Source organism: Zonotrichia leucophrys, unplaced genomic scaffold (assembly GCF_028769735.1).
Source record: "Zonotrichia leucophrys gambelii isolate GWCS_2022_RI unplaced genomic scaffold, RI_Zleu_2.0 Scaffold_293_66025, whole genome shotgun sequence".
Lineage (NCBI taxonomy): Eukaryota > Metazoa > Chordata > Aves > Passeriformes > Passerellidae > Zonotrichia > Zonotrichia leucophrys.
In genome coordinates, this window is record NW_026992498.1 from 18,337 (window position 1) to 39,366 (window position 21,030).

General features: G+C 42.6%; 1 protein-coding gene across 1 annotated transcript in view; it reads left to right on the forward strand.

Moving 5' to 3' along the window:
* Positions 1-18,038, forward strand: part of ZFTRAF1 (zinc finger TRAF-type containing 1) — a 36,368-nt gene extending 18,330 nt beyond the window's left edge. The window contains exons 2-4 of the mRNA XM_064700980.1: positions 6,598-6,836; positions 9,125-9,336; positions 17,627-18,038. Of these exons, the coding sequence (XP_064557050.1) occupies positions 6,598-6,836; positions 9,125-9,336; positions 17,627-18,018 (843 nt within the window). The 3' untranslated portion in view covers positions 18,019-18,038. The remainder of the gene's footprint in view (positions 1-6,597; positions 6,837-9,124; positions 9,337-17,626) is intronic.
* The last annotated feature ends 2,992 nt before the right edge of the window (positions 18,039-21,030 follow it).

The following is a 21,030-nucleotide window of genomic DNA, read 5'->3' on the forward strand; positions in this document are numbered from 1 at the left end:
AATGGGGAATCAATGGGGATCAATGGGGAATTGGGAATCAATGAGGGATCAATGGGGAATCAATGGGAATTGGGAAACAATGGGAATCAATGGGAATCAATGGGGAATCAATGGAGAAGTCCGATGGGGAATGGGGATCAATGGAGAATCAATGGGAATCAATGAGGAATTGGGGATCAATGGGGATCAATGGGGAATCAATGGGGGATTCCAATGGGAAAAAGAGGGAAATTGGGGAGAAATAATGGGGAAAAATGAGATAAATTGGGAATATTTGGAATAAATAATAGGGGAAAATGTTGATAAATAAGGGAGGAAAATTGATAAAATTGGGAATAATTTGAAAAAAATAATAAGGGGAAAATACTGATAAAAAACAGGGGGAAAATGAGGAATTAAATGGTAAAAATGAGCATTAAATATGGGGAAAATTGCAGTTAAAAAGGTGGGGAAAGGGGAATAAAAACGGGCCAAAATTTGAAATTGCAAAGGGTTAGAAATACGAGAAATTGAATGGGAAAAATTTCAATTTCAAACGTGGGAAAACTATAATTAAAAATTCTTAAAAAATGTGGAATTCAATGGAAAAATAACATTAAAAATATTAAAAAATTCCCTTTTTTTTTTTGGTGTCCCCAGTGCACCAACGGGCACCTGATGTGCGCGGGGTGTTTGATGCACTGCTGGGAAATGGGGAATTCCAATGGGAAACTGGGAATCAATGGGGGATCAATGGGGGATCAATGGGAAATTCCAATGGAGAATCAATGGGGAATCAATGGGGGATCAATGGGGAATCAATGCGAATCAGTGGGGAATCAATGGGGAATCAATGGGAATTGGTGATCAATGGGGAATCAATGGAGAAGTCCAATGGGGAATGGGAATCAATGGGAATCAATGAGGAATCACTGGGGAATCAATGGGGATCAATGGGAATCAATGGGAATCAATGAGGAATTGGGAATCAATGGGGAATCAATGGGGATCAATGGGGGATTCCAATGGGAAAAAGAGGGAAATTGGGGAGAAATAATGGCGAAATATGAGGATAAATTGGGAATATTTGGAATAAATAATAAGAGAAAATATTGATAAATAAATAATGGAGAATAATTGATAAAATTGGGAATGACTTGAAAAAAATAATAGGGGAAAAATACTGATAAAAAAAATGGGAGGAAAATGAGGAATTAAATTATAAAAATGAGAATTAAATATGGGGAAAATTGCAATTAAAAAGGTGGGGAAAGAGGAATAAAAACGGGACAAAATTTGAAATGGAAAAGTGTAGAAATATGAGCAATTGAATGGGAAAAATTTCAATTTCAAACGTGGGTAAATTATAATTAAAAATTCCTAAAAAACGTGGAATTCAATGGAAAAATAACACTAAAAATATTTAAAAATTCCCATTTTTTTTTTGGGTGTCCCCAGTGCACCAACGGGCACCTGATGTGCGCCGGGTGTTTGATGCACTGCTGGGAAATGGGGAATTCCATTGGGAAACTGGGAATCAATGGGGGATCAATGGGGAATCAATGGGAATCAATGGGGAATTGGGAATCAATGGGGAATCAATGGGGAGACAATGGGGAGACAATGGGGAATTGGGAATCAGTGTGCAATTGGGAATCAATGGGGAATCAATGGGGAATCAATGGGGAATTGGGGATCAATGGGGAATCAATGGGAATCAATGGGGAATCAATGGGGAATTGGGGATCAATGGGGAATTGGGAATCAATGGGGAATCAATGGGGAATCAATGGGAATTGGGGATCAATGGGGAATTGGGAATCAATGGGGAATTGGGAATCAATGGGGAATTGGGAATCAATGGGGAATCAGTGGGGAATCAATGGGAATTGGGAATCAATGGGGATCAATGGGGAATTGGGGATCAATTGGGAATTGGGAATCAATGAGGAATCAATGAGGAATCAATGGGGAATCAATGGGGAGACAATGGGAATTGGGGATCAGTGGGGAATTGGGAATCAATGGGGATCAATGGGAATCAATGGGGAATTCCAATGGGAAAAAAGGGAAATTGGGGAGAAATAATGGGGAAAATTGAGGAAAATTGGGAATATTTGGAATAAATAATAGGGGAAAATATTGATAAATAAGGGAGGAAAATTCATAAAAATGGGAATAATTTGAAAAAAATAATAGGGGGAAAATACTGATAAAAAAAAATGGGAGAAAAATGAGGAATTCATTGGTAAAAATGAGAATTAAATATGAGGAAAATTGCAATTAAAAAGGTGGGGAAAGGGGAATAAAAATGGGACAAAATTTGAAATTGCAAAGGGTTAGAAATACGAGAAATTGAATGGGAAAAATTTCAATTTCAAACGTGGGTAAATTATAATTAAAAATTCCTAAAAAACGTGGAATTCAATGGAAAAATAACACTAAAAATATTTAAAAATTCCCTTTTTTTTTTTGGGTGTCCCCAGTGCACCAACGGGCACCTGATGTGCGCGGGGTGTTTGATGCACTGCTGGGAAATAGGGAATTCCAATGGGAAACTGGGAATCAATGGGGGATCAGTGGGGAATCAATGGAGAATCAATGGGGAATTGGGAATCAGTGTGCAATTGGGAATCAGTGGGGAATCAATGGGGAATTTGGGATCAATGGGGAATCAATGGGAATCAGCGGGGAATTGGGAATCCATGGGTATCAATGGAGAATCAATGGGGAATCAATGGGGGATCAATGGGAATCAATGGGGAATTGGGAATCAATGGGAATCAATGGGGATCAATGGGAATCAATGGGAATCAGTGTGCAATTGGGAATCAATGGAGAGTCAATGGGGAATCAATGGGGAAATGGGAATCAATGGGCAATCAATGGGCAATCAATGGGAAATTGGGAAACAATGGGAATCAATTGGAATCAATGGGGAATCAATTGGAATCAATGGGGTATTTGGAATCAGTGGGGAATCAATGGGGAATTCCAGATCAATTGGAATCAATGGGAATCAATGGGAATCAATGGGGGGTCAATGGGCAATCAATGGGAATCAATGGGGAAATGGGAATGAGTGTGCAATTGGGAATCAATGGGGAATCAATGGGGAATTCCAATGAAGAATTAATGGGGATGAATGGGAAATTCCAATGGGAAAATGGGAATGAATAGGGAGAAATAACGGGGGAAAATGAGGAATAATTGGGAATATTTGGGATAAATGATAGGGACTAATAGCAGAAATATTTAGGAAAAATTAGAGATAAATTTCAGGATAATTCCCAGAATAATTTAACCCTTTAAGACCCAGAATGGAGCTTTTCCATGGGGATTTTTGATTTTTACCACCACCATGTCCACCCCGTGCCTCAGTTTCCCTGCCGCCAACCCCACTAAGGAATTCTGATGGAATCTGACCCCAAAAATTCCCACTTTTTGTGTCCCCAGTGCACCAACGGGCACCTGATGTGTGCGGGGTGTTTGATGCACTGCTGGGAAATGGGGAATTCCATTGGGAAACTGGGAATCAATGGGGGATCAATGGGGAATCAATGGGGAATTGGGAATCAATGGGAAATTCCAATGGGGAATCAATGGGGAATCAATGGGGAGACAATGGGAATTGGGAATCAATGGGGAATCAATGGGGAATCAATGGGGAGACAATGGGAATTGGGAATCAATGAGGGATCAATGGGGAATCAATGGGAATTGGGAAACAATGGGAATCAATGGGAATCAATGGGGAATCAATGGAGAAGTCCGATGGGGAATGGGGATCAATGGAGAATCAATGGGAATCAATGAGGAATTGGGAATCAATGGGGATCAATGGGAATCAATGGGGGATTCCAATGGGAAAAAGAGGGAAATTGGGGAGAAATAATGGGGAAAAATGAGGATAAACTGGGAATATTTGGAATAAATAATAAGGGAAAGTATTGATAAATAAGGGAGAAAAATTGATAAAATTGGGAATAATTTGAAAAAAATAATAAGGGGGAAATACTGATAAAAAACAGGGGGAAAATGAGGAATTAAATGGTAAAAATGAGCATTAAATATGGGGAAAATTGCAATTAAAAAGGTGGGGAAAGGGGAATAAAAACGGGCCAAAATTTAAAATTGAAAAGGGTAGAAATACGAGCAATTGAATGGGAAAAATTTCAATTTCAGATGTGGGAAAACTATAATTAAAAATTCTTAAAAAATGTGGAATTCAATGGAAAAATAACACTAAAAATATTAAAAAATTCCCATTTTTTTTTGGGTGTCCCCAGTGCACCAACGGGCACCTGATGTGTGCGGGGTGTTTGATGCACTGCTGGGAAATGGGGAATTCCAATGGGAAACTGGGAATCAATGGGGGATCAATGGGGGATCAATGGGAAATTCCAATGGGGAATCAATGGGGAATCAATGGGAATTGGGCATCAATGGGAATCAATGGGAATCAGTGGGGAATCAATGGGGAATTGGGAATCAATGGGAATCAATGGGGATCAATGGGGAATCAATGGAGAAGTCCAATGGGGAATGGGAATCAATGGGAATCAATGAGGAATCACTGGGGAATCAATGGGGATCAATGGGAATCAATGGGAATCAATGAGGAATTGGGAATCAATGGGGAATCAATGGGGATCAATGGGGGATTCCAATGGGAAAAAGAGGGAAATTGGGGAGAAATAATGGCGAAATATGAGGATAAATTGGGAATATTTGGAATAAATAATAAGAGAAAATATTGATAAATAAATAATGGAGAATAATTGATAAAATTGGGAATGACTTGAAAAAAATAATAGGGGAAAAATACTGATAAAAAAAATGGGAGGAAAATGAGGAATTAAATTATAAAAATGAGAATTAAATATGGGGAAAATTGCAATTAAAAAGGTGGGGAAAGAGGAATAAAAACGGGACAAAATTTGAAATGGAAAAGTGTAGAAATATGAGCAATTGAATGGGAAAAATTTCAATTTCAAACGTGGGAAAATTGTAAATAAAAATTTGTAAAAAACGTGGAATTCAATGGAAAAATAACACTAAAAATATTAAAAAATTCCCATTTTTTTTTTTGGGTGTCCCCAGTGCACCAACGGGCACGTGATGTGTGCGGGGTGTTTGATGCACTGCTGGGAAATGGGGAATTCCAATGGGAAACTGGGAATCAATGGGGGATCAATGGGGAATCAATGGGGAATCAATGGGGAATTGGGAATCAATGAGGAATTGGGAATCAGTAGGGAATCAATGGGGAATTGAGAATCAATTGGGAATTAATGGGAATCAATGGGTATTTGGAATCAGTGGGGAATCAATGGGGAATCAATGGGGAATCAATGGGAATTGGGAATCAATGGGAATCAATGGGGAATCAATGGAGAAGTCCAATGGGGAATGGGGATCAATGGGGAATCAATGGGGAATCAATGGGAATCAATGGGAATTGGGAATCAATGGGGAATTGGGAATCAATGGGGAATCAATGGGAATTGGGAATCAATGAGGAATTGGGAATCAATGGGAAATTCCAATGGGCAATCAATGGGGAATCAATGGGAATCAATGAAGAATTGGGAATCAATGGGAAATTCCAATGGGGAATCAATGGGGAGACAATGGGAATTTGGGATCAATGGGGAATCAATGGGAATGAATGGCAATCAATGGGAATCAATGGGAATCAATGGGAATCAATGGGGATCAATGGGGAATCAATGGGGATCAATGGGAATCAATGGGGAATCAATGGGAATCAATGGGGAATCAATGGGAATCAATGGCAATCAATGGGAATCAATGGGGATCAATGGGAATCAATGGGGAATTCCAATGGGAAACTGGGAATCAATGGGGGATCAATGGGGGATCAATGAGAATCAATGAGGAATGGGGAATCAATGGGAAATTCCAATGGGGAATCAATAGGGAGACAATGGGAATTGGGGATCAATGGGGAATTGGGAATCAATGGGATATTTGGAATCAATGGGGAATCAGTGGGGAATTGGGAATCAATGGGGAATCAATGGGAATTGGGAATCAATGGGGATCAATGGGAATTAATGGGAATCAATGGGGAATCAATGGGAATTGGGAATCAATGGGGAATCAATGGAGAAGTCCAATGAGGAATTGGGAATCAATGGGGATCAATGGGAATCAATGGGGGATTCCAATGGGAAAAAGAGGGAAATTGGGGAGAAATAATGGGGAAAAATGAGGATAAACTGGGAATATTTGGAAAAAATAATAAGAGAAAATATTGATAAATAAATAATGGAGAATAATTGATAAAATTGGGAATGACTTGAAAAAAATAATAGGGGGGAAATACTGATAAAAAACAGGGGGAAAATGAGGAATTAAATGGTGAAAATGAGGAATTAAATGGTAAAAATGAGCATTAAATATGGGGAAAATTGCAATTAAAAAGGTGGGGAAAGGGGAATAAAAATGAGACAAAATTTGAAATTGAAAAGGGTAGAAATATGAGCAATTGAATGGGAAAATTATAATTAAAAATCCGTAAAATTCGTAAAAATTCAATGGAAAAACAACACTAAAAATATTAAAAAATTCCCATTTTTTTTCTGTCCCCAGTGCACCAACGGGCACCTGATGTGCGCGGGGTGTTTCATCCACCTGCTGGCGGACTCGCGGCTGAAGGAGGAGCAGGCCACGTGTCCCAACTGCCGCTGCGAGATCTCCAAGAGCCTCTGCTGCCGCAACCTGGCCGTGGAGAAGGCGGTCAGCGAGCTGCCGGCCGAGTGCGGCTTCTGCGCCCGCCAGTTCCCCCGCTCGCTGCTCGAGCGCCACCAGAAGGAGGAGTGCCAGGACAGGTCTGTTTGGGGGAATTTTTGGGGATTTTTTTGGAATTTTTGGGATTTTTTTTGGAATTTTTAGGAATTTTTTTGGAATTTTTGGGAATTTTTTTTGGGTTTTTTTGAGGTGTTATGAGGTCTCGGCGTGGTTTTTGGTGGATTCCAGGCAGTTTAGGGTGGTTTTGAGGTGTTTTTGGTGGTTTTGGGGTGGTGGGACACCTCAAAGTTCTTGAGATCTTCCTTGCAGCACCACCAGAAGGAGGAGTGCCAGGACAGGTCCGTTTGGGGGAATTTTTGGGGAATTTTTTGGGAATTTTTAGGAATTTTTTTGGGATTTTTTTGGAATTTTTTGGAATTTTTTTGGGGATTTTTTAAGGTGTTATGAGGTCTCGAGGTGGCTTTTGGTGGATTCCAGGTGGTTTGGGGTGGTTTGGAGGTATTTTTGGTGGTTTTGGGATGGTGGGACACCTCAAAGTTCTCGAGATCTTTGGAGCGCCACCAGCAGGAGGTGTGCCATGACAGGTCCGTTTGGGGGAATTTTGGGGAATTTTTTTGGAATTTTTTAGGGATTTTTTTGGAATTTTTCGGATTTTTTTTTGGGATTTTTTGAGGTGTTATGAGGTCTCGAGGTGGCTTTTGGTGGATTCGTGGTGGTCTGGGGTGGTTTTGAGGTGTTTTTGGTGGTTTTGGGGTGGTGGGACACCTCAAAGTTCTTGAGATCTTCCTTGGAGCCCCACCAGAAGAATGTGTGGGATTTTTTGAGGTGTTCTGAGGTCTCGAGGTGGTTTTTGGTGGATTCCAGGTGGTTTGGGGTGGTTTGGAGGTGTTTTTGGGGGTTTTGGGGTGGTGGGACACCTCAAAGTTCTTGAGATCTTCCTTGCAGCACCACCAGAAGGAGGAGTGCCAGGACAGGTCCGTTTGGGGGAATTTTTGGGGAATTTTTTGGGAATTTTTAGGAATTTTTTTGGGATTTTTTTGGAATTTTTTGGAATTTTTTTGGGGATTTTTTGAGGTGTTATGAGGTCTCGAGGTGGTTTTTGGTGGATTCCAGGTGGTTTAGGGTGGTTTTGAGGTGTTTTTGGTGGTTTTGGGATGGTGGGACACCTCAAAGTTCTTGAGATCTTCCTTGGAGCACCACCAGAAGAATGTGTGGGATTTTTTGAGGTATTTTGGGGTCTCGAGGTGGTTTTTGGTGGATTCCAGGTGGTTTGGGGTGGTTTCGAGGGGATTTTTGGTGGTTTTGGGGTGGTGGGACACCTCAAAGTTCTTGAGATCTTCCTTGAAGCACCATCAGAGGTAGTGTCAGAATGGATGATGGATGGGAATGGTCCTGGATGGGAATTTTTGGATTTTTTTGGGGGGATTTTTGGGGATTTTGGGGTGGTTTGGTGCCGGTGGGATGTGGCCGTGGAGAAGGCGGTCAGCGAGCTGCCGGCCGAGTGCGGCTTCTGCGCCCGCCAGTTCCCCCGCTCGCTGCTCGAGCGCCACCAGAAGGAGGAGTGCCAGGACAGGTCTGTTTGGGGGAATTTTTGGGGATTTTTTTGGAATTTTTGGGATTTTTTTTGGAATTTTTAGGAATTTTTTTGGAATTTTTGGGATTTTTTTTGGGTTTTTTTGAGGTGTTATGAGGTCTCGAGGTGGCTTTTGGTGGATTCCAGGTGGTTTGGGGTGGTTTTGAGGTATTTTTGGTGGTTTTGGGATGGTGGGACACCTCGAAGTTCTTGAGATCTTCCTTGGAGCACCACCAGAAGGAGGAGTGCCAGGACAGGTCCATTTTTGGGAATTTTTTGGGATTTTTTGGGAATTTTTAGGAATTTTTTGGGAATTTTTCGGGGAATTTTTTTGGGATTTTTTGAGGTATTTTGGGGTCTCGAGGTGGCTTTTGGTGGATTCCTGGTGGTTTGGGGTGGTTTTGAGGTGTTTTTGGTGGTTTCTGGATGGTGGGACATCCCAAACTTCTTGAGATCTTCCTTGGAGCACCACCAGAAGAATGTGTGGGATTTTTTGAGGTATTTTGGGGTCTCGAGGTGGTTTTTGGTGGATTCGTGGTTGTTTTTGGTGGTTTTGGGGTGGTTTAAGTGGTTTTGGGATGGTGGGACACCAAGAAGTTCTTGAGATCTTCCTTGGAGCCCCACCAGCAGCACTGTGAGGACCCCTGAGGGCTGGCAATGGTCCTGCCTGGATTTTTAGGGATTTATGGGGCTTTTTTGAGCTTTTGGACCATTTCTACACCAAATCTCCCCAGAATCCCACCAGATGTCCCCAGATGTCCCCAGGTGTCCCCAGATGTCCTCTTCTCTCCGCAGGGTGACGCAGTGCAAGTACAAGCGCATCGGGTGTCCCTGGCAGGGCCCCTTCCACGAGCTGTCGGTGCACGAGGCCGAGTGCTCGCACCCCACCAAGACGGGCAACGAGCTCATGGACATCCTGGACGAGATGGACCAAACGCGCAAGAAGGAGATGCAGCTCTACAACAGCATCTTCAGCCTGCTCAGCTTCGAGAAGATCGGCTACACCGGTACGGGGCCACCACAATTCCAGAAAATTCCATGGAATTTCCAAAATTCCCAAAATTTATGGGGTTTTCTGGAGGTTTTATGGGGTCTTCTGAAGGTTCTCCATGGTTTCCAGAAGGTTTTATGGGGTCTTCTGAAGGTTCTCCATGGATTTCAGAAGGTTTTATGGAGTCTTCTGAAGGTTCTCCATGGTTACCAGAAAGTTTTATGAGGTCTTCTAGAGGTTCTCTATGGTTTTGAGAAGGTTTTATGGAGTCTTCAGAAGGTTCTCCATGGATTTCAGAAGGTTTTATGGGGCCTTCTGAAGGTTCTCCATGGTTTTCAGAAGGTTTTATGGGGTCTTCTGAAGGTTCTCCATGGTTTTGAGAAGGTTTTATGGGGTCTTCTGAAGGTTCTCCATGGTTTCCAGAAGGTTTTATGGGGTCTTCTGAAGGTTCTGCATGGTTTCCAGAAGGTTTTATGGGGTCTTCTGAAGGTTCTCCATGGTTTTGAGAAGGTTTTATGAGGTCTTTAGAAGGTTCCTTGAGTTTTTCAGAAGGTTTTATGGAGTTTTCTGAAGGTTTTCCATGGTCTCCAGAAGGTTCTTTATGGTTTTGAGAAGGTTTTATGGGGTTTTCTGAAGGTTCTCCATGGTTTTGAGAAGGTTTTATGGAGTTTTCTGAAGGTTCTCCATGGTTTTGAGAAGGTTTTATGGGGTCTTCTAAAGGTTGTCTATAGTTTTGAGAAGGTTGTATGGAGTTTTCTGAAGGTTCTCCATGGTTTTAAAAAGGTTTTATGGGGTCTCCTGAAGGTTCTCCATGGTTTGCAGGTGGTTTTAGGGGGTCTTCTGAAGGTTCTCCATGGTTTCCAGGAGGTTTATGAGGTCTTCAGAAGGTTCCTTGAGGTTCTCAGAGGGTTTTATGGGGTTCTTCAAGGGTTTTATGGGATTTTGAGAAGGTTTTATGTGGTTCTCCAAGGGTTTTCCATGGTTTCCAGAAGGTTTTATGGAGTCTTCTGAAGGTTCTCCATGGTTTTGAGAAGGTTTTATGGGGTCTTCTGAAGGTTCTCCATGGTTTCCAGAAGGTTTTATGGGGTCTTCTGAAGGTTCTCCATGGTTTTTAGAAGGTTTTATGGGGTCTTCTGAAGGTTCTCCATGGTTTCCAGAAGGTTTTATGGAGTCTTCTGAAGGTTCTCCATGGTTTCCAGAAGGTTTTATGGGGTCTTCTGAAGGTTCTCCATGGTTTTCAGAAGGTTTTATGGAGTTTTCTGAAGGATCTCCATGGTTTCCAGAAGGTTTTATGGAGTCTTCTGAAGGTTCTCCATGGTTTTGAGAAGGTTTTATGGAGTCTTCTGAAGGTTCTCCATGGTTTTCAGAAGGTTTTATGGAGTCTTCTGAAGGTTCTCCATGGTTTTGAGAAGGTTTTATGGAGTCTTCTGAAGGTTGTCCATGGTTTTCAGAAGGTTTTATGGGGTCTTCTGAAGGTTCTCCATGGTTTCCAGAAGGTTTTATGGGGTCTTCAGAAGGTTCCTTGAGGTTCTCAGAAGGTTTTATGGGGTTCTCCAAGGGTTTTATGGGATTTCGAGAAGGTTTTATTGGGTTGTCCAAATGTTCCTTATGGTTTTCAGAAGGTTTTATGGAGTTTTCTGAAGGTTCTCCATGGTTTTCTGAAGGTTTCATGGAGTCTTCTGAAGGTTCTCCATGGTTTTGAGAAGGTTTTATGGAGTCTTCTGAAGGTTTTCCATGATTTTGAGAAGGTTTTATGGAGTCTTCTGAAGGTTTTCCATGGTTTTGAAAAGGTTTTATGGGGTCTTCTAAAGGTTGTCCATAGTTTTGAGAAGGCTTTATGGAGTTTTCTGAAGGTTCTTCATGGTTTTTAAAAGGTTTCATGGAGTCTTTTGAAGGTTCTCTATGGTTTCCAGAAGGTTTGATGGAGTCTTCTCAAGGTTCTCCATGGTTTTGAGAAGGTTTTATGGGGTCTTTTGAAGGTTCTCTATGGTTTTGAGAAGGTTTTATGAAGTATCTTAAAGAATCTCTAGGGTTTTGAGAAGGTTTTTTGGGTCTTCTAAGGTTCTGCATGGTTTTAAAAAGGTTTTACGAGGTCTTCTGAAGGTTCTCCATGGTTTTGAGAAGGTTTTATGAGGTCTTCTGAAGGTTGTCCATGGTTTCCAGGAGGTTTTATGGAGTCTTCACAAGGTTCCTTGAGGTTCTCAGAGGTTTTATGGGTTCTTCAAGGGTTTTATGGGATTTCGAGAAGGTTTTATTGGGTTCTCCAAATGTTCTCCGTGGTTTCCAGAAGGTTTTATGGGGTCTTCTGAAGGTTCTCCATGGTTTTCTGAAGGTTTTATGTGGTCTTCTAAAGGTTCTCCATGGTTTTTAAAAGGTTTTATGGAGTTTTCTGAAGGTTCTCCATGGTTTCCAGAAGGTTTTATGGAGTCTTCTGAAGGTTCTCCATGGTTTTTAGGAGGCTTTGTGGGGTCTTCTGAAGGTTCTCTATGGATTTCAGGAGGTTTTATGGAGTATTTTAAAGAATCTCTATGGTTTTGAGAAGGTTTTATGGGGTCTTCTGAAGGATCTCCATGGTTTTAAGAAGGTTTTATGGGGTCTTCTGAAGGTTCTCCATGGTTTTCAGAAGGTTTTATGGGGTCTTCTGAAGGTTGTCCATGGTTTCCAGAAGGTTTTATGAGGTCTTCAGAAGGTTCCTTGAGGTTCTCAGAGGGTTTTATGGGGTTCTTCAAGGGTTTTATGGGATTTTGAGAAGGTTTTATGGGGTTCTCCAAATGTTGTCCATGGTTTTTAGAAGGTTTTATGGGGTCTTCTGAAGGTTCTCCATGGTTTTCAGAAGGTTTTATGGAGTCTTCTGAAGGTTCTCCATGGTTTTGAGAAGGTTTTATGGGGTCTTCTGAAGGTTCTCCATGGTTTTCTGGAGGTTTTATGGGGTCTTCTGAAGGTTCTCCATGAATTTCAGAAGGTTTTGTGGAGTATTTTAAAGAATCTCTATGGTTTTTAGAAGGTTTTATGGGGTCTTCTGAAGGTTCTCCATGATTTCCAGAAGGTTTTATGGGGTTTTCTGAAGGTCTCATGAGGTTCTCAGAAGGTTTTATGGAGTTCTCCAAGGGTTGTCCATGGTTTCCAGAAGGTTTTATGGAGTCTTCAGAAGGTTCCTTGAGGTTCTCAGAAGGTTTTATGGAGTTTTGTGAAGGTTTTATGGGGTCTTCAGAAGGTTCTCCATGGTTTGCAGGTGGTTTTGTGGGGTCTTCATAAGGTCTTATGGGGTCCTCCAAAGGTTCTCCATGGATTCCAGAAGGTTTTATGGAGTTTTTTAAAGGTCTCTTGAGGTTCTCAGAAGGTCTTATGGGGTTCTCCAAAGGTTCTCCATGGTTTTGAGAAGGTTTTGTGGGTTCTTCAGAAGGTTCCTTGAGGTTCTCAGAAGGTTTTGTGAGGTCTTCCAAACTTTCTCCATGGATTTCAGAAGGTTTTGTGGGTTCTCCTGAAGGTCTATTGAGGTTCTCAGAAGGTTTTATGGGGTTCTCCAAAGGTTCTCCATGGTTTCCAGAAGGTTTTATGGGGTCTTCAAGAATTGTCCACGGTTTTTAGAAGGTTTTATGGGGTTCTCCAAGGGTTCTCCATGGTTTCCAGAAGGTTTTATGGAGTCTTCTGAAGGTTCTCCATGGTTTCCAGAAGGTTTTATGGAGGTCTTCAGAAGGTTCTCCATGGTTTCCAGAAGGTTTTATGGGGTCTTCAGAAGGTTCCTTGAGGTTCTCAGAAGGTTTTATGGGGTTCTCCAAAGGTTCTCCATGGTTTCCAGAAGGTTTTATGGGGTCTTCAGAAGGTTCCTTGAGGTTCTCAGAAGGTTTTATGGGGTTGTCCAAGGGTTCTCCATGGATTCCAGAAGGTTTCATGGGGCCTTCAGAAGGTTCCCTATGGATTCCAGAAGGTGTTATGGGGTTCTCCAAAGGTTCTCCATGGTTTCCAGAAGGTTTTATGGAGTCTTCTGAAGGTTCTCCATGGTTTTCAGAAGGTTTTATGGGTTCTTCAGAAGGTTCCTTGAGGTTCTCAGAAGGTTTTATGGGGTTCTCCAAAGGTTCTCCATGGTTTCCAGAAGGTTGTTTTGGGGTCTTCGAGAATTGTCCACGGTTTCTAGAAGGTTTTATGGGGTTGTCCAAGGGTTCCCATGGTTCTCAGAAGGTTTTATGGGGTCTTTAGAACGTTCCCTGAGGTCCTCAGAAGGTTTTATGGGTTCTTCAAAGGTTCTCCATGGATTCCAGCAGGTTTTATGGAGTTTTATGAAGGTTTCCTGAGGTTCTTAGAAGGTTTTATGGAGTTCGTCAAGGGTTTTCAATGGTTTCCAGAAGGTTCCTAGAGGTTCTCAGAAGGTTTTGTGGGATGCTCCAAACTTTCTCCATGGTTTCCAGAAGGTTTTATGGAGTCTTCTAAAGGTCTCTTGAGGTTCTCAGAAGGTTTTATGGGGTTCTCCAAAGGTTCTCCATGGTTTCCAGAAGGTTGTTTTGGGTTCTTCAAGAATTGTCCACGGTTTTTAGAAGGTTTTATGGGGTTCTCCAAGGGTTCTCCATGGATTCCAGAAGGTTTTATGGAGTTCTCCTAAAGGTTCTCCATGGTTTCCAGAAGGTTTTATGGGGTCTTCAGAAGGTTCCTTGAGGTTCTCAGAAGGTTTTATGGGGTTCTCCAAGGGTTGTCCATGGTTTCCAGAAGGTTTATGGGGTCTCCAGAAGCTTCTCTTAGGTTCTCAGAAGGTTTTATGGAGTTCTCTAAGGCTTCTCTATGGATTCCAGAAGGCTTTATGGGGTGTTCTGAAGGTTCTCCATTGTTTCCAGAAGGCTTTATGGAGTCTTCTGAAGGTTCTCCATGGTTCTCAGAAGGTTTTATGGGGTCTTCAGAACGTTCCTTGAGGTTCTCAGAAGGTTTTATGTGGTCTGCTGAAGGTTCTCCATGGTTTTGAGAAGGTTTTGTGGGTTCTCCTGAAGGTCTCTTGAGGTTCTCAGAAGGTTTTATGGGGTTCTCCAAAGGTTCTCCATGGTTTCCAGAAGGTTGTTTTGGGTTCTTCAAGAATTGTCCATGGTTTTTAGAAGGTTTTATGGGGTTCTCTAAGGCTTCTCTATGGATTCCAGAAGGTTTTATGGGGTCTTCTGAAGGTTCTTTGAGGTTCTCAAAAGGTTTTATGGGGTTCTTCAAGGGTTTTATGGGATTTTGAGAAGGTTTTATTGGTTCCTCAAGTGTTTTCCATGGTTTTCAGAAGGTTTTATGGAGTCTTCTGAAGGTTCTCCATGGTTTTGAAAAGGTTTTATGGGTTCTCCTGAAGGTCTATTGAGGTTCTCAGAAGGTTTTTTGGGGTTCTCCAAAGGTCCTCCAAGATTTTCCAAAGGTTCTTTTTTGGCCTTTTCTGATTTTTTCCCAAAATTCCTTCATCCTGCTCAGCTTCCAGAAAACCCGATCCTCCACTAAAGACCAACCTGGGATTCCGGGAATTCCCCAAAATCCGAGGAGAAATTTGGGAATTTTTTTGGGGATTCCGACGTTGCCGCTTTGGGATCCGGTGGAATTTTGGGAATTTTGTGGGATCCTGGTGAATCCGGTTTGGGATCTGTGGGAAATTCTGGGAATTTTGTTGGATCCATTCAGAATTCCAGGAATTCTGTAGGATCACGTTAAATCCGGTTTGGGATCCGGTGAAAATTTGGGGAATTTTGTGGGATAAAGTTGGAATTTATTTTGGATCCGATGAAAATTTGGGGAATTTTGTGGGATCCTGGGGAATCCAGTTCGGGATCCGATGAAAATTTGGGGAATTTTGTGGGATAAAGTTGGATTTTATTTGGGATCCAATGAAAATTCTGGGAATTCTGTGGGATCCTGGGGAATCCTTGTAGGATCTGGTGAAAATTTTGGGAATTCTGTAGGATAAGATTGAATCCAGTTTGGGATCCGGTGAAAATTTGGGGAATTTTGTGGGATAAAGTTGGAATTTATTTGGGATCCAATGATAATTCTGGGAATTCTGTGGGATCCTGGGGAATCCTTTTGGAATCTGATGGAAATTTGGAGAATTTTGTGGGATAAAGTTGAATTTTATTTGGGATCCGATGAAAATTCTGGGAATTTTGTGGGATCCTGGGGAATCCTTTTGGGATCCATTGATAATTCCAGGAATTCTGTGGGATCCTGGGGAATCCTTGTAGGATCTGGTGAAAATTTTGGGAATTCTGTAGGATAAGATTGAATCCAGTTTGGGATCTGGTGAAAATTTGGGGAATTTTGTGGGGTGAAATTGGATTTTATTTGGGATCCGATGATAATTCTGGGAATTCTGTGGGATCCTGGGGAATCCTTTTGGGATCCGATGGAAATTTGGGGAATTTTGTGGCATCTTGGTGAATCCGGTTTGGGATCTGGTGAAAATTCCAGGAATTTTGTGGGATAAAGTTGGATTTTGTATAAGATCCAATGAAAATTCTGGGAATTCTGTGGGATCCTGGGGAATCCTTGTAGGATCTGGGGAAAATTTTGGGAATTCTGTAGGATAAGATTGAATCCAGTTTGGGATCCGGTGAAAATTTGGGGAATTTTGTTGGATAAAGTTGGATTTTGTTTGGGATCCGATGATAATTCTGGGAATTCTGTGGGATCCTGGGGAATCCTTTTGGGATCTCTTGGGAATTCTGGGAATTCTGTAGGATGATGATGAATTCTTTTGGGATCTGGTGAAAATTCTTGGAAGTTTTGTAGGATGAGCTTGGATTTTTTTTGGGATCCGGTGATAATTTTGGGAATTTTGTGGGATCTTGGTGAATCCTTGTAGGATCCATTGATAATTCCGGGAATTCTGTGGGATCCTGGGGAATCCTTGTAGGATCTGGTGAAAATTTTGGGAATTCTGTAGGATAAGATTGAATCCAGTTTGGGATCTGGTGAAAATTTGGGAATTTTGTGGGATAAAGATGGATTTTATTTGGGATCCGATTAAAATTCTGGGAATCTTATGGGATCCTGGTGAATCCTTTTGGGATCTGATGGAAATTTGGGGAATTTTGTGGGATCCTGGTGAATCCAGTTCGGGATCCGATGAAAATTCCGGGAATTTTGTGGGATAAAGTTGGATTTTATATAAGATCCAATGAAAATTTTGGGAATTCTGTGGGATCCTGGTGAATCCTTTTGGGATCCATTGAAAATTCCGGGAATTTTGTAGGATCACATTAAATCTGGTTTGGGATCCGATGAAAATTGTGGGGAATTTTGTGGGATCCTGACAAAGTCTTGCGGGATCCATTGAGAAATTTTGGAATTTGTCGGGTCCTGGTGGATCCTGATGGGATCCATGGTGAATCCTCTTTAGGAGCTGATGAGAATTCCAGGAATTTTGTGGGATCCTGGTGAACCCTGTTGGAATCCACTGATTAATTTGGGAATTTTGCGAGATGGAAGTCAATTCTTGTAGGACCTGATGGTGGCTCCTGGAACCTTCTCAGACCCCGATGAATCCGTTAAAATTCAGCAACAGCTCCTGCCCTATCCCAGCGTTATTCCCAACCCTTTTCCCATCTAATTCCAATTTTTTTTGACTTTTCCCCATTTGGCAGAGGTTCAGTTCCGCCCGTACCGCACGGACGACTTCATCACGCGCCTGTACTACGAGACAGTGCCCTGGGATGGACTGGGATGGACTGGGATGGACTGGGATAGACTGGGATGGACTGGGATGGACTGGGATGGACTGGGATGGACTGGGATGGACTGGGATGGACTGGGATGGACTGGGATGGACTGGGAGGGACTGGGATGGACTGGGATGGACTGGGATGGACTGGGATGGACTGGGATGGACTGGGATAGACTGGGATGGAACTGGGATGGACTGGGATGGACTGGGATGGACTGGGATGGACTGGGATGGACTGGGATCGGACTGGGATGGACTGGGATGGACTGGGATGGACTGGGATGGACTGGGATGGACTGGGATGGACTGGGATTTCTGTAGGAAAATGGTGAACCCTGTTAGGATCTGTTGATGATTCCAGAACTTTTGTAGGATCCTGGTGAATCCTTTTAAGGTCTGATAAGAATTTTGTGAATTTTGTAGTATCCTGGTGAATCCAGTTAGGATCTGGTGATAATTGGTGGAATTTTGTAGGATCCTGGTGAATCCTTGTAGGACCTGATGGTGGCTCCTGGAACCTTCTCAGACCTCGATGAATCCGTTAAAATTCAATAACAATTTCTGCTCTATCCCAGCATTATTCCCGACCCTTTTCCCATCTAACCCCAATTTTTTCTCATTTTTCCTCTTTTCCCAGAGGTTCAGTTCCGCCCGTACCGCACGGACGACTTCATCACGCGCCTGTACTACGAGACGCCGCGGCTGACGGTGCTCAACCAGACGTGGGTGCTGAAGGCGCGCGTCAACGACTCGGAGCGCAACCCCAACCTGTCGTGCAAGCGCACGCTGAGCTTCCAGCTGATCCTCAAGAGCAAGGTCAACTCGCCCATGGAGTGCTCCTTCCTCCTCCTCGAGGGGCCCTACGACGACGTCAAGATCAACCCGGTCATCTACCACTTCGTCTTCAGCAACGAGAGCAACGAGACCGACTACATGGCGCTGCCCATCGTCGACTCGGTGGAGTGCAACAAACTGCTGGCGGCCAAGAACATCAACCTGCGCCTTTTTATATTCCAGATCCAAAAATAATAATAAAAAACGTGACTTTTGGGTTTTTTTTTGCCCCTGGGGTGGGGTGGGAGGGGGGTTTGTTTGGAGGGGGGAGGAGGAGGAGGAGGAAGAGTTGGAGCGATGGCGGCGGCGTTGTCGGACGCGGCGTTGTCGGAGGCGGCGGGAGCATTAAAGAGACGGAGTTGAAATGGTCAAAAATGGGTTGGAAAAGAGGAAAATAAGTGGTGGGAAAGCGGTGGAAAATGGGGTGGAAAGGGATGGAAGTTGGGGGTGAGTGAATGGAGTTGGGTTGGAAATGACAAAAATGGGTTGGAATTGGTAAAAATGGGTTGAAGAAGACAAAATTTGGTGGTGAGCGAATGGGATTGGCCTGGAACCATCAAAAATGGGTTGGACGTGACAAAAATGGGTCGGAAAAGACAAAAATGGGCTGGAAAAGAGAAAAAATGGGCTGGAAAAGAGAGAAAAAAAGTGGTGGGAAAGCGGTGGAAAATGGGGTGGAAAGGGATGGAAGTTGGGGGTGAGTGAATGGAGTTGGGTTGGAACCATCAAAAATGGGCTGCAAAAGACAAATATTGGTGGAAAAAAGAGAAAAGTTGGTGGTGAGAGAATGGGATTGGCTTGGAAACATCAAAAATGGGTTGGAATTGGCAAAAATGGGTTGGAAGTACCAAAAATGGGTTGGATGAGGCAAAAGTTGGTGGTGAGTGAATGGAGTTGGGTTGGAACCATTAGAAATGGGTCGGAATTGGTTAAAATGGGTTGAAGAAGACAAAAGTTGATGGTGAGTGAATGGAGTTGGCTTGGAACCATCAAAAATGGGTTGGAACCATCCAAAATGGGTCGGAAAAGACAAAAATGGGCTGGAAAAGACAAAAAATGGATTGGAAGAAAGAAAAAAATGGGTGGGAAAGCAACAAAAATGGGTTGGAAGAGACAGAAGTTGTTGGTGGAATTGGCTTGGAACCGTCAAAAATGGGTTGGAATTGGTAAAAATGGGTTGGAAGAGGTGAAAGTTGGCAGTCAGTGAACGGAGTTGGCTTGGATTTGACAAAAAATGGGTTGGAATTGGTAAAACTGGGTTGGAAAGGGACGGAAGTCGGGGGTGAGCCAATGGAGTTGGCTTGGAAGCATCAAAAATGGGTTGGAATTGGTGAAAATGGGTTGGAAAAGATGGAAGTTGGTGGGAAACAGACGAAAGTTGGTGGTGGGTGAATGAAATTACCTTGGAACCATCAAAGATGGGTTGGGAGTGACGAAAATGGGGTGGGATTGGTAAAAATGGGTTGGAAGAGACAAAAGTTGGTGTTGAGCCAATGGAGTTGGCTTGGAACCATCAAAAATGGGTTGGAAATTACAAAAATTGGTTTAAAGCAGCAAAAGTTGATGGTGAGCCAATGGGATTGCCTTGGAACCACCAAAAATGGGTTGGAAGGGACAAAAATGGGTTGGAAAAGACAAATATTGGTGGGAAGAAAGACAAAAGTTGGTGGTGAGTGAATGGGATTGGCTTGGAACCATCAAAATGGGGTTAGAACCATCCAAAATGGGATGGAACCATCAAAGAATGGATTGGAAAAGACAAAAATGGACTGGAAAAGACGAAAAATGAGTTGGAAGAGACAAAAGTTGGTGGTCAGCGAATGGAAAATTGGTTGGAACCGTCAAAAATGGGTTGGAAATGAGAAAAATGGGTTGGAATTGGTAAAAATGGGTTGGAATTGTTAAAAATGGGTTGGAAGAGGTAAAAGTTGGTGGTGAGTGAATGGAGTTGGGTTGGAACCATCAAAAATGGGTTGGAAATGACAAAAATTGGTTTAAAGCAGCAAAAGTTGGTGGTGAGCCAATGGAATTGGCTGGGAACCATCAAAAATGGGTTGGAATTGGTGAAAATGGGTTGGAAAGCGACGAAAGTTGGTGGTGAGTGAATGGGATTGGCTTGGAACTGACAAAAAATAGGTTGGAAGTGATGAAAATGGGTTGGAATTGGCAAAAATGGGTTGGAAGTACCAAAAATGGGTTGGAAGAGACAAAAGTTGGTGGTGAGCGAATGGAGTTGGCTTGGAACCATCAAAAATGGGCTGGAATTGGTAAAAAATGGGTTGGAATTGGTAAAAATGGGTTGGAAGAGATGAAAGTTGGTGGTCAGCGAATGGAGTTGGGTTGGAACCATCAAAAATGGGTTGGGAGGGACAAAAATGGGTTGGAAGAGACAAAAATTGGTGGAAAAAAGACAAAAGTTGGTGGTGAGTGAATGGGATTGGTTGGAACCATCAAAAATGGGTTGGAATTGGTGAAAATGGGTTGGAAGAGGTGAAAGTTGGTGGGGAGCGAATGGAGTTGGCTTGGAACCATCAAATATGGGTTAGAACTGTCCAAAATGGGATGGAACTATCAAAAAAATGGGTTGGAACCATCAAAAAATAGGTTAAAAAAGACAAAAATGGGCTGGAAAAGACGAAAAATGGGTTGGAAAAGAGAAAAAGATGGGTGGGAAAGCAACAAAAATGGGTTGGAAATGACAAAAGTTGGGGGTGAGTGAATGGGATTGGCTCGAAACATCAAAAATGGGTTGGAATTGGTAAAAATGGGTTGGAATTGGTAAAACTGGGTTGAAGAAGACAAAAGTTGGTGGTGAGCAAATGGAGTTGCCTTGGAACCATCCAAAATGGTTTGGAAGTGACAAAAATGGGTTGGAAATGACAAAAGTTGGGGGTGAGGGAATGGGATTGGTGGGAACCATCCAAAATGGGTCGGAAAAGACAAAAATGGGTTGGAAAAAAGAAAAAATGGGTTGGAAGAGAGAAAAAAAATGGTGGGAAAGCGGCGGAAAATGGGTTGGAAAGGGACGGAAGTTGGGGGTGAGCAAATGGAGTTGGGTTGGAACCATCAAAAATGGGTTGGAAATGACAAAAATGGGTTGGAAATGACAAAAATGGGGTGGAATTGGTAAAAATGGGTTGGAAGTGACAAAAATGGGTTGGAATTGGTAAAAATGGGTTGGAAGAGGTGAAAGTTGGTGTTGAACCA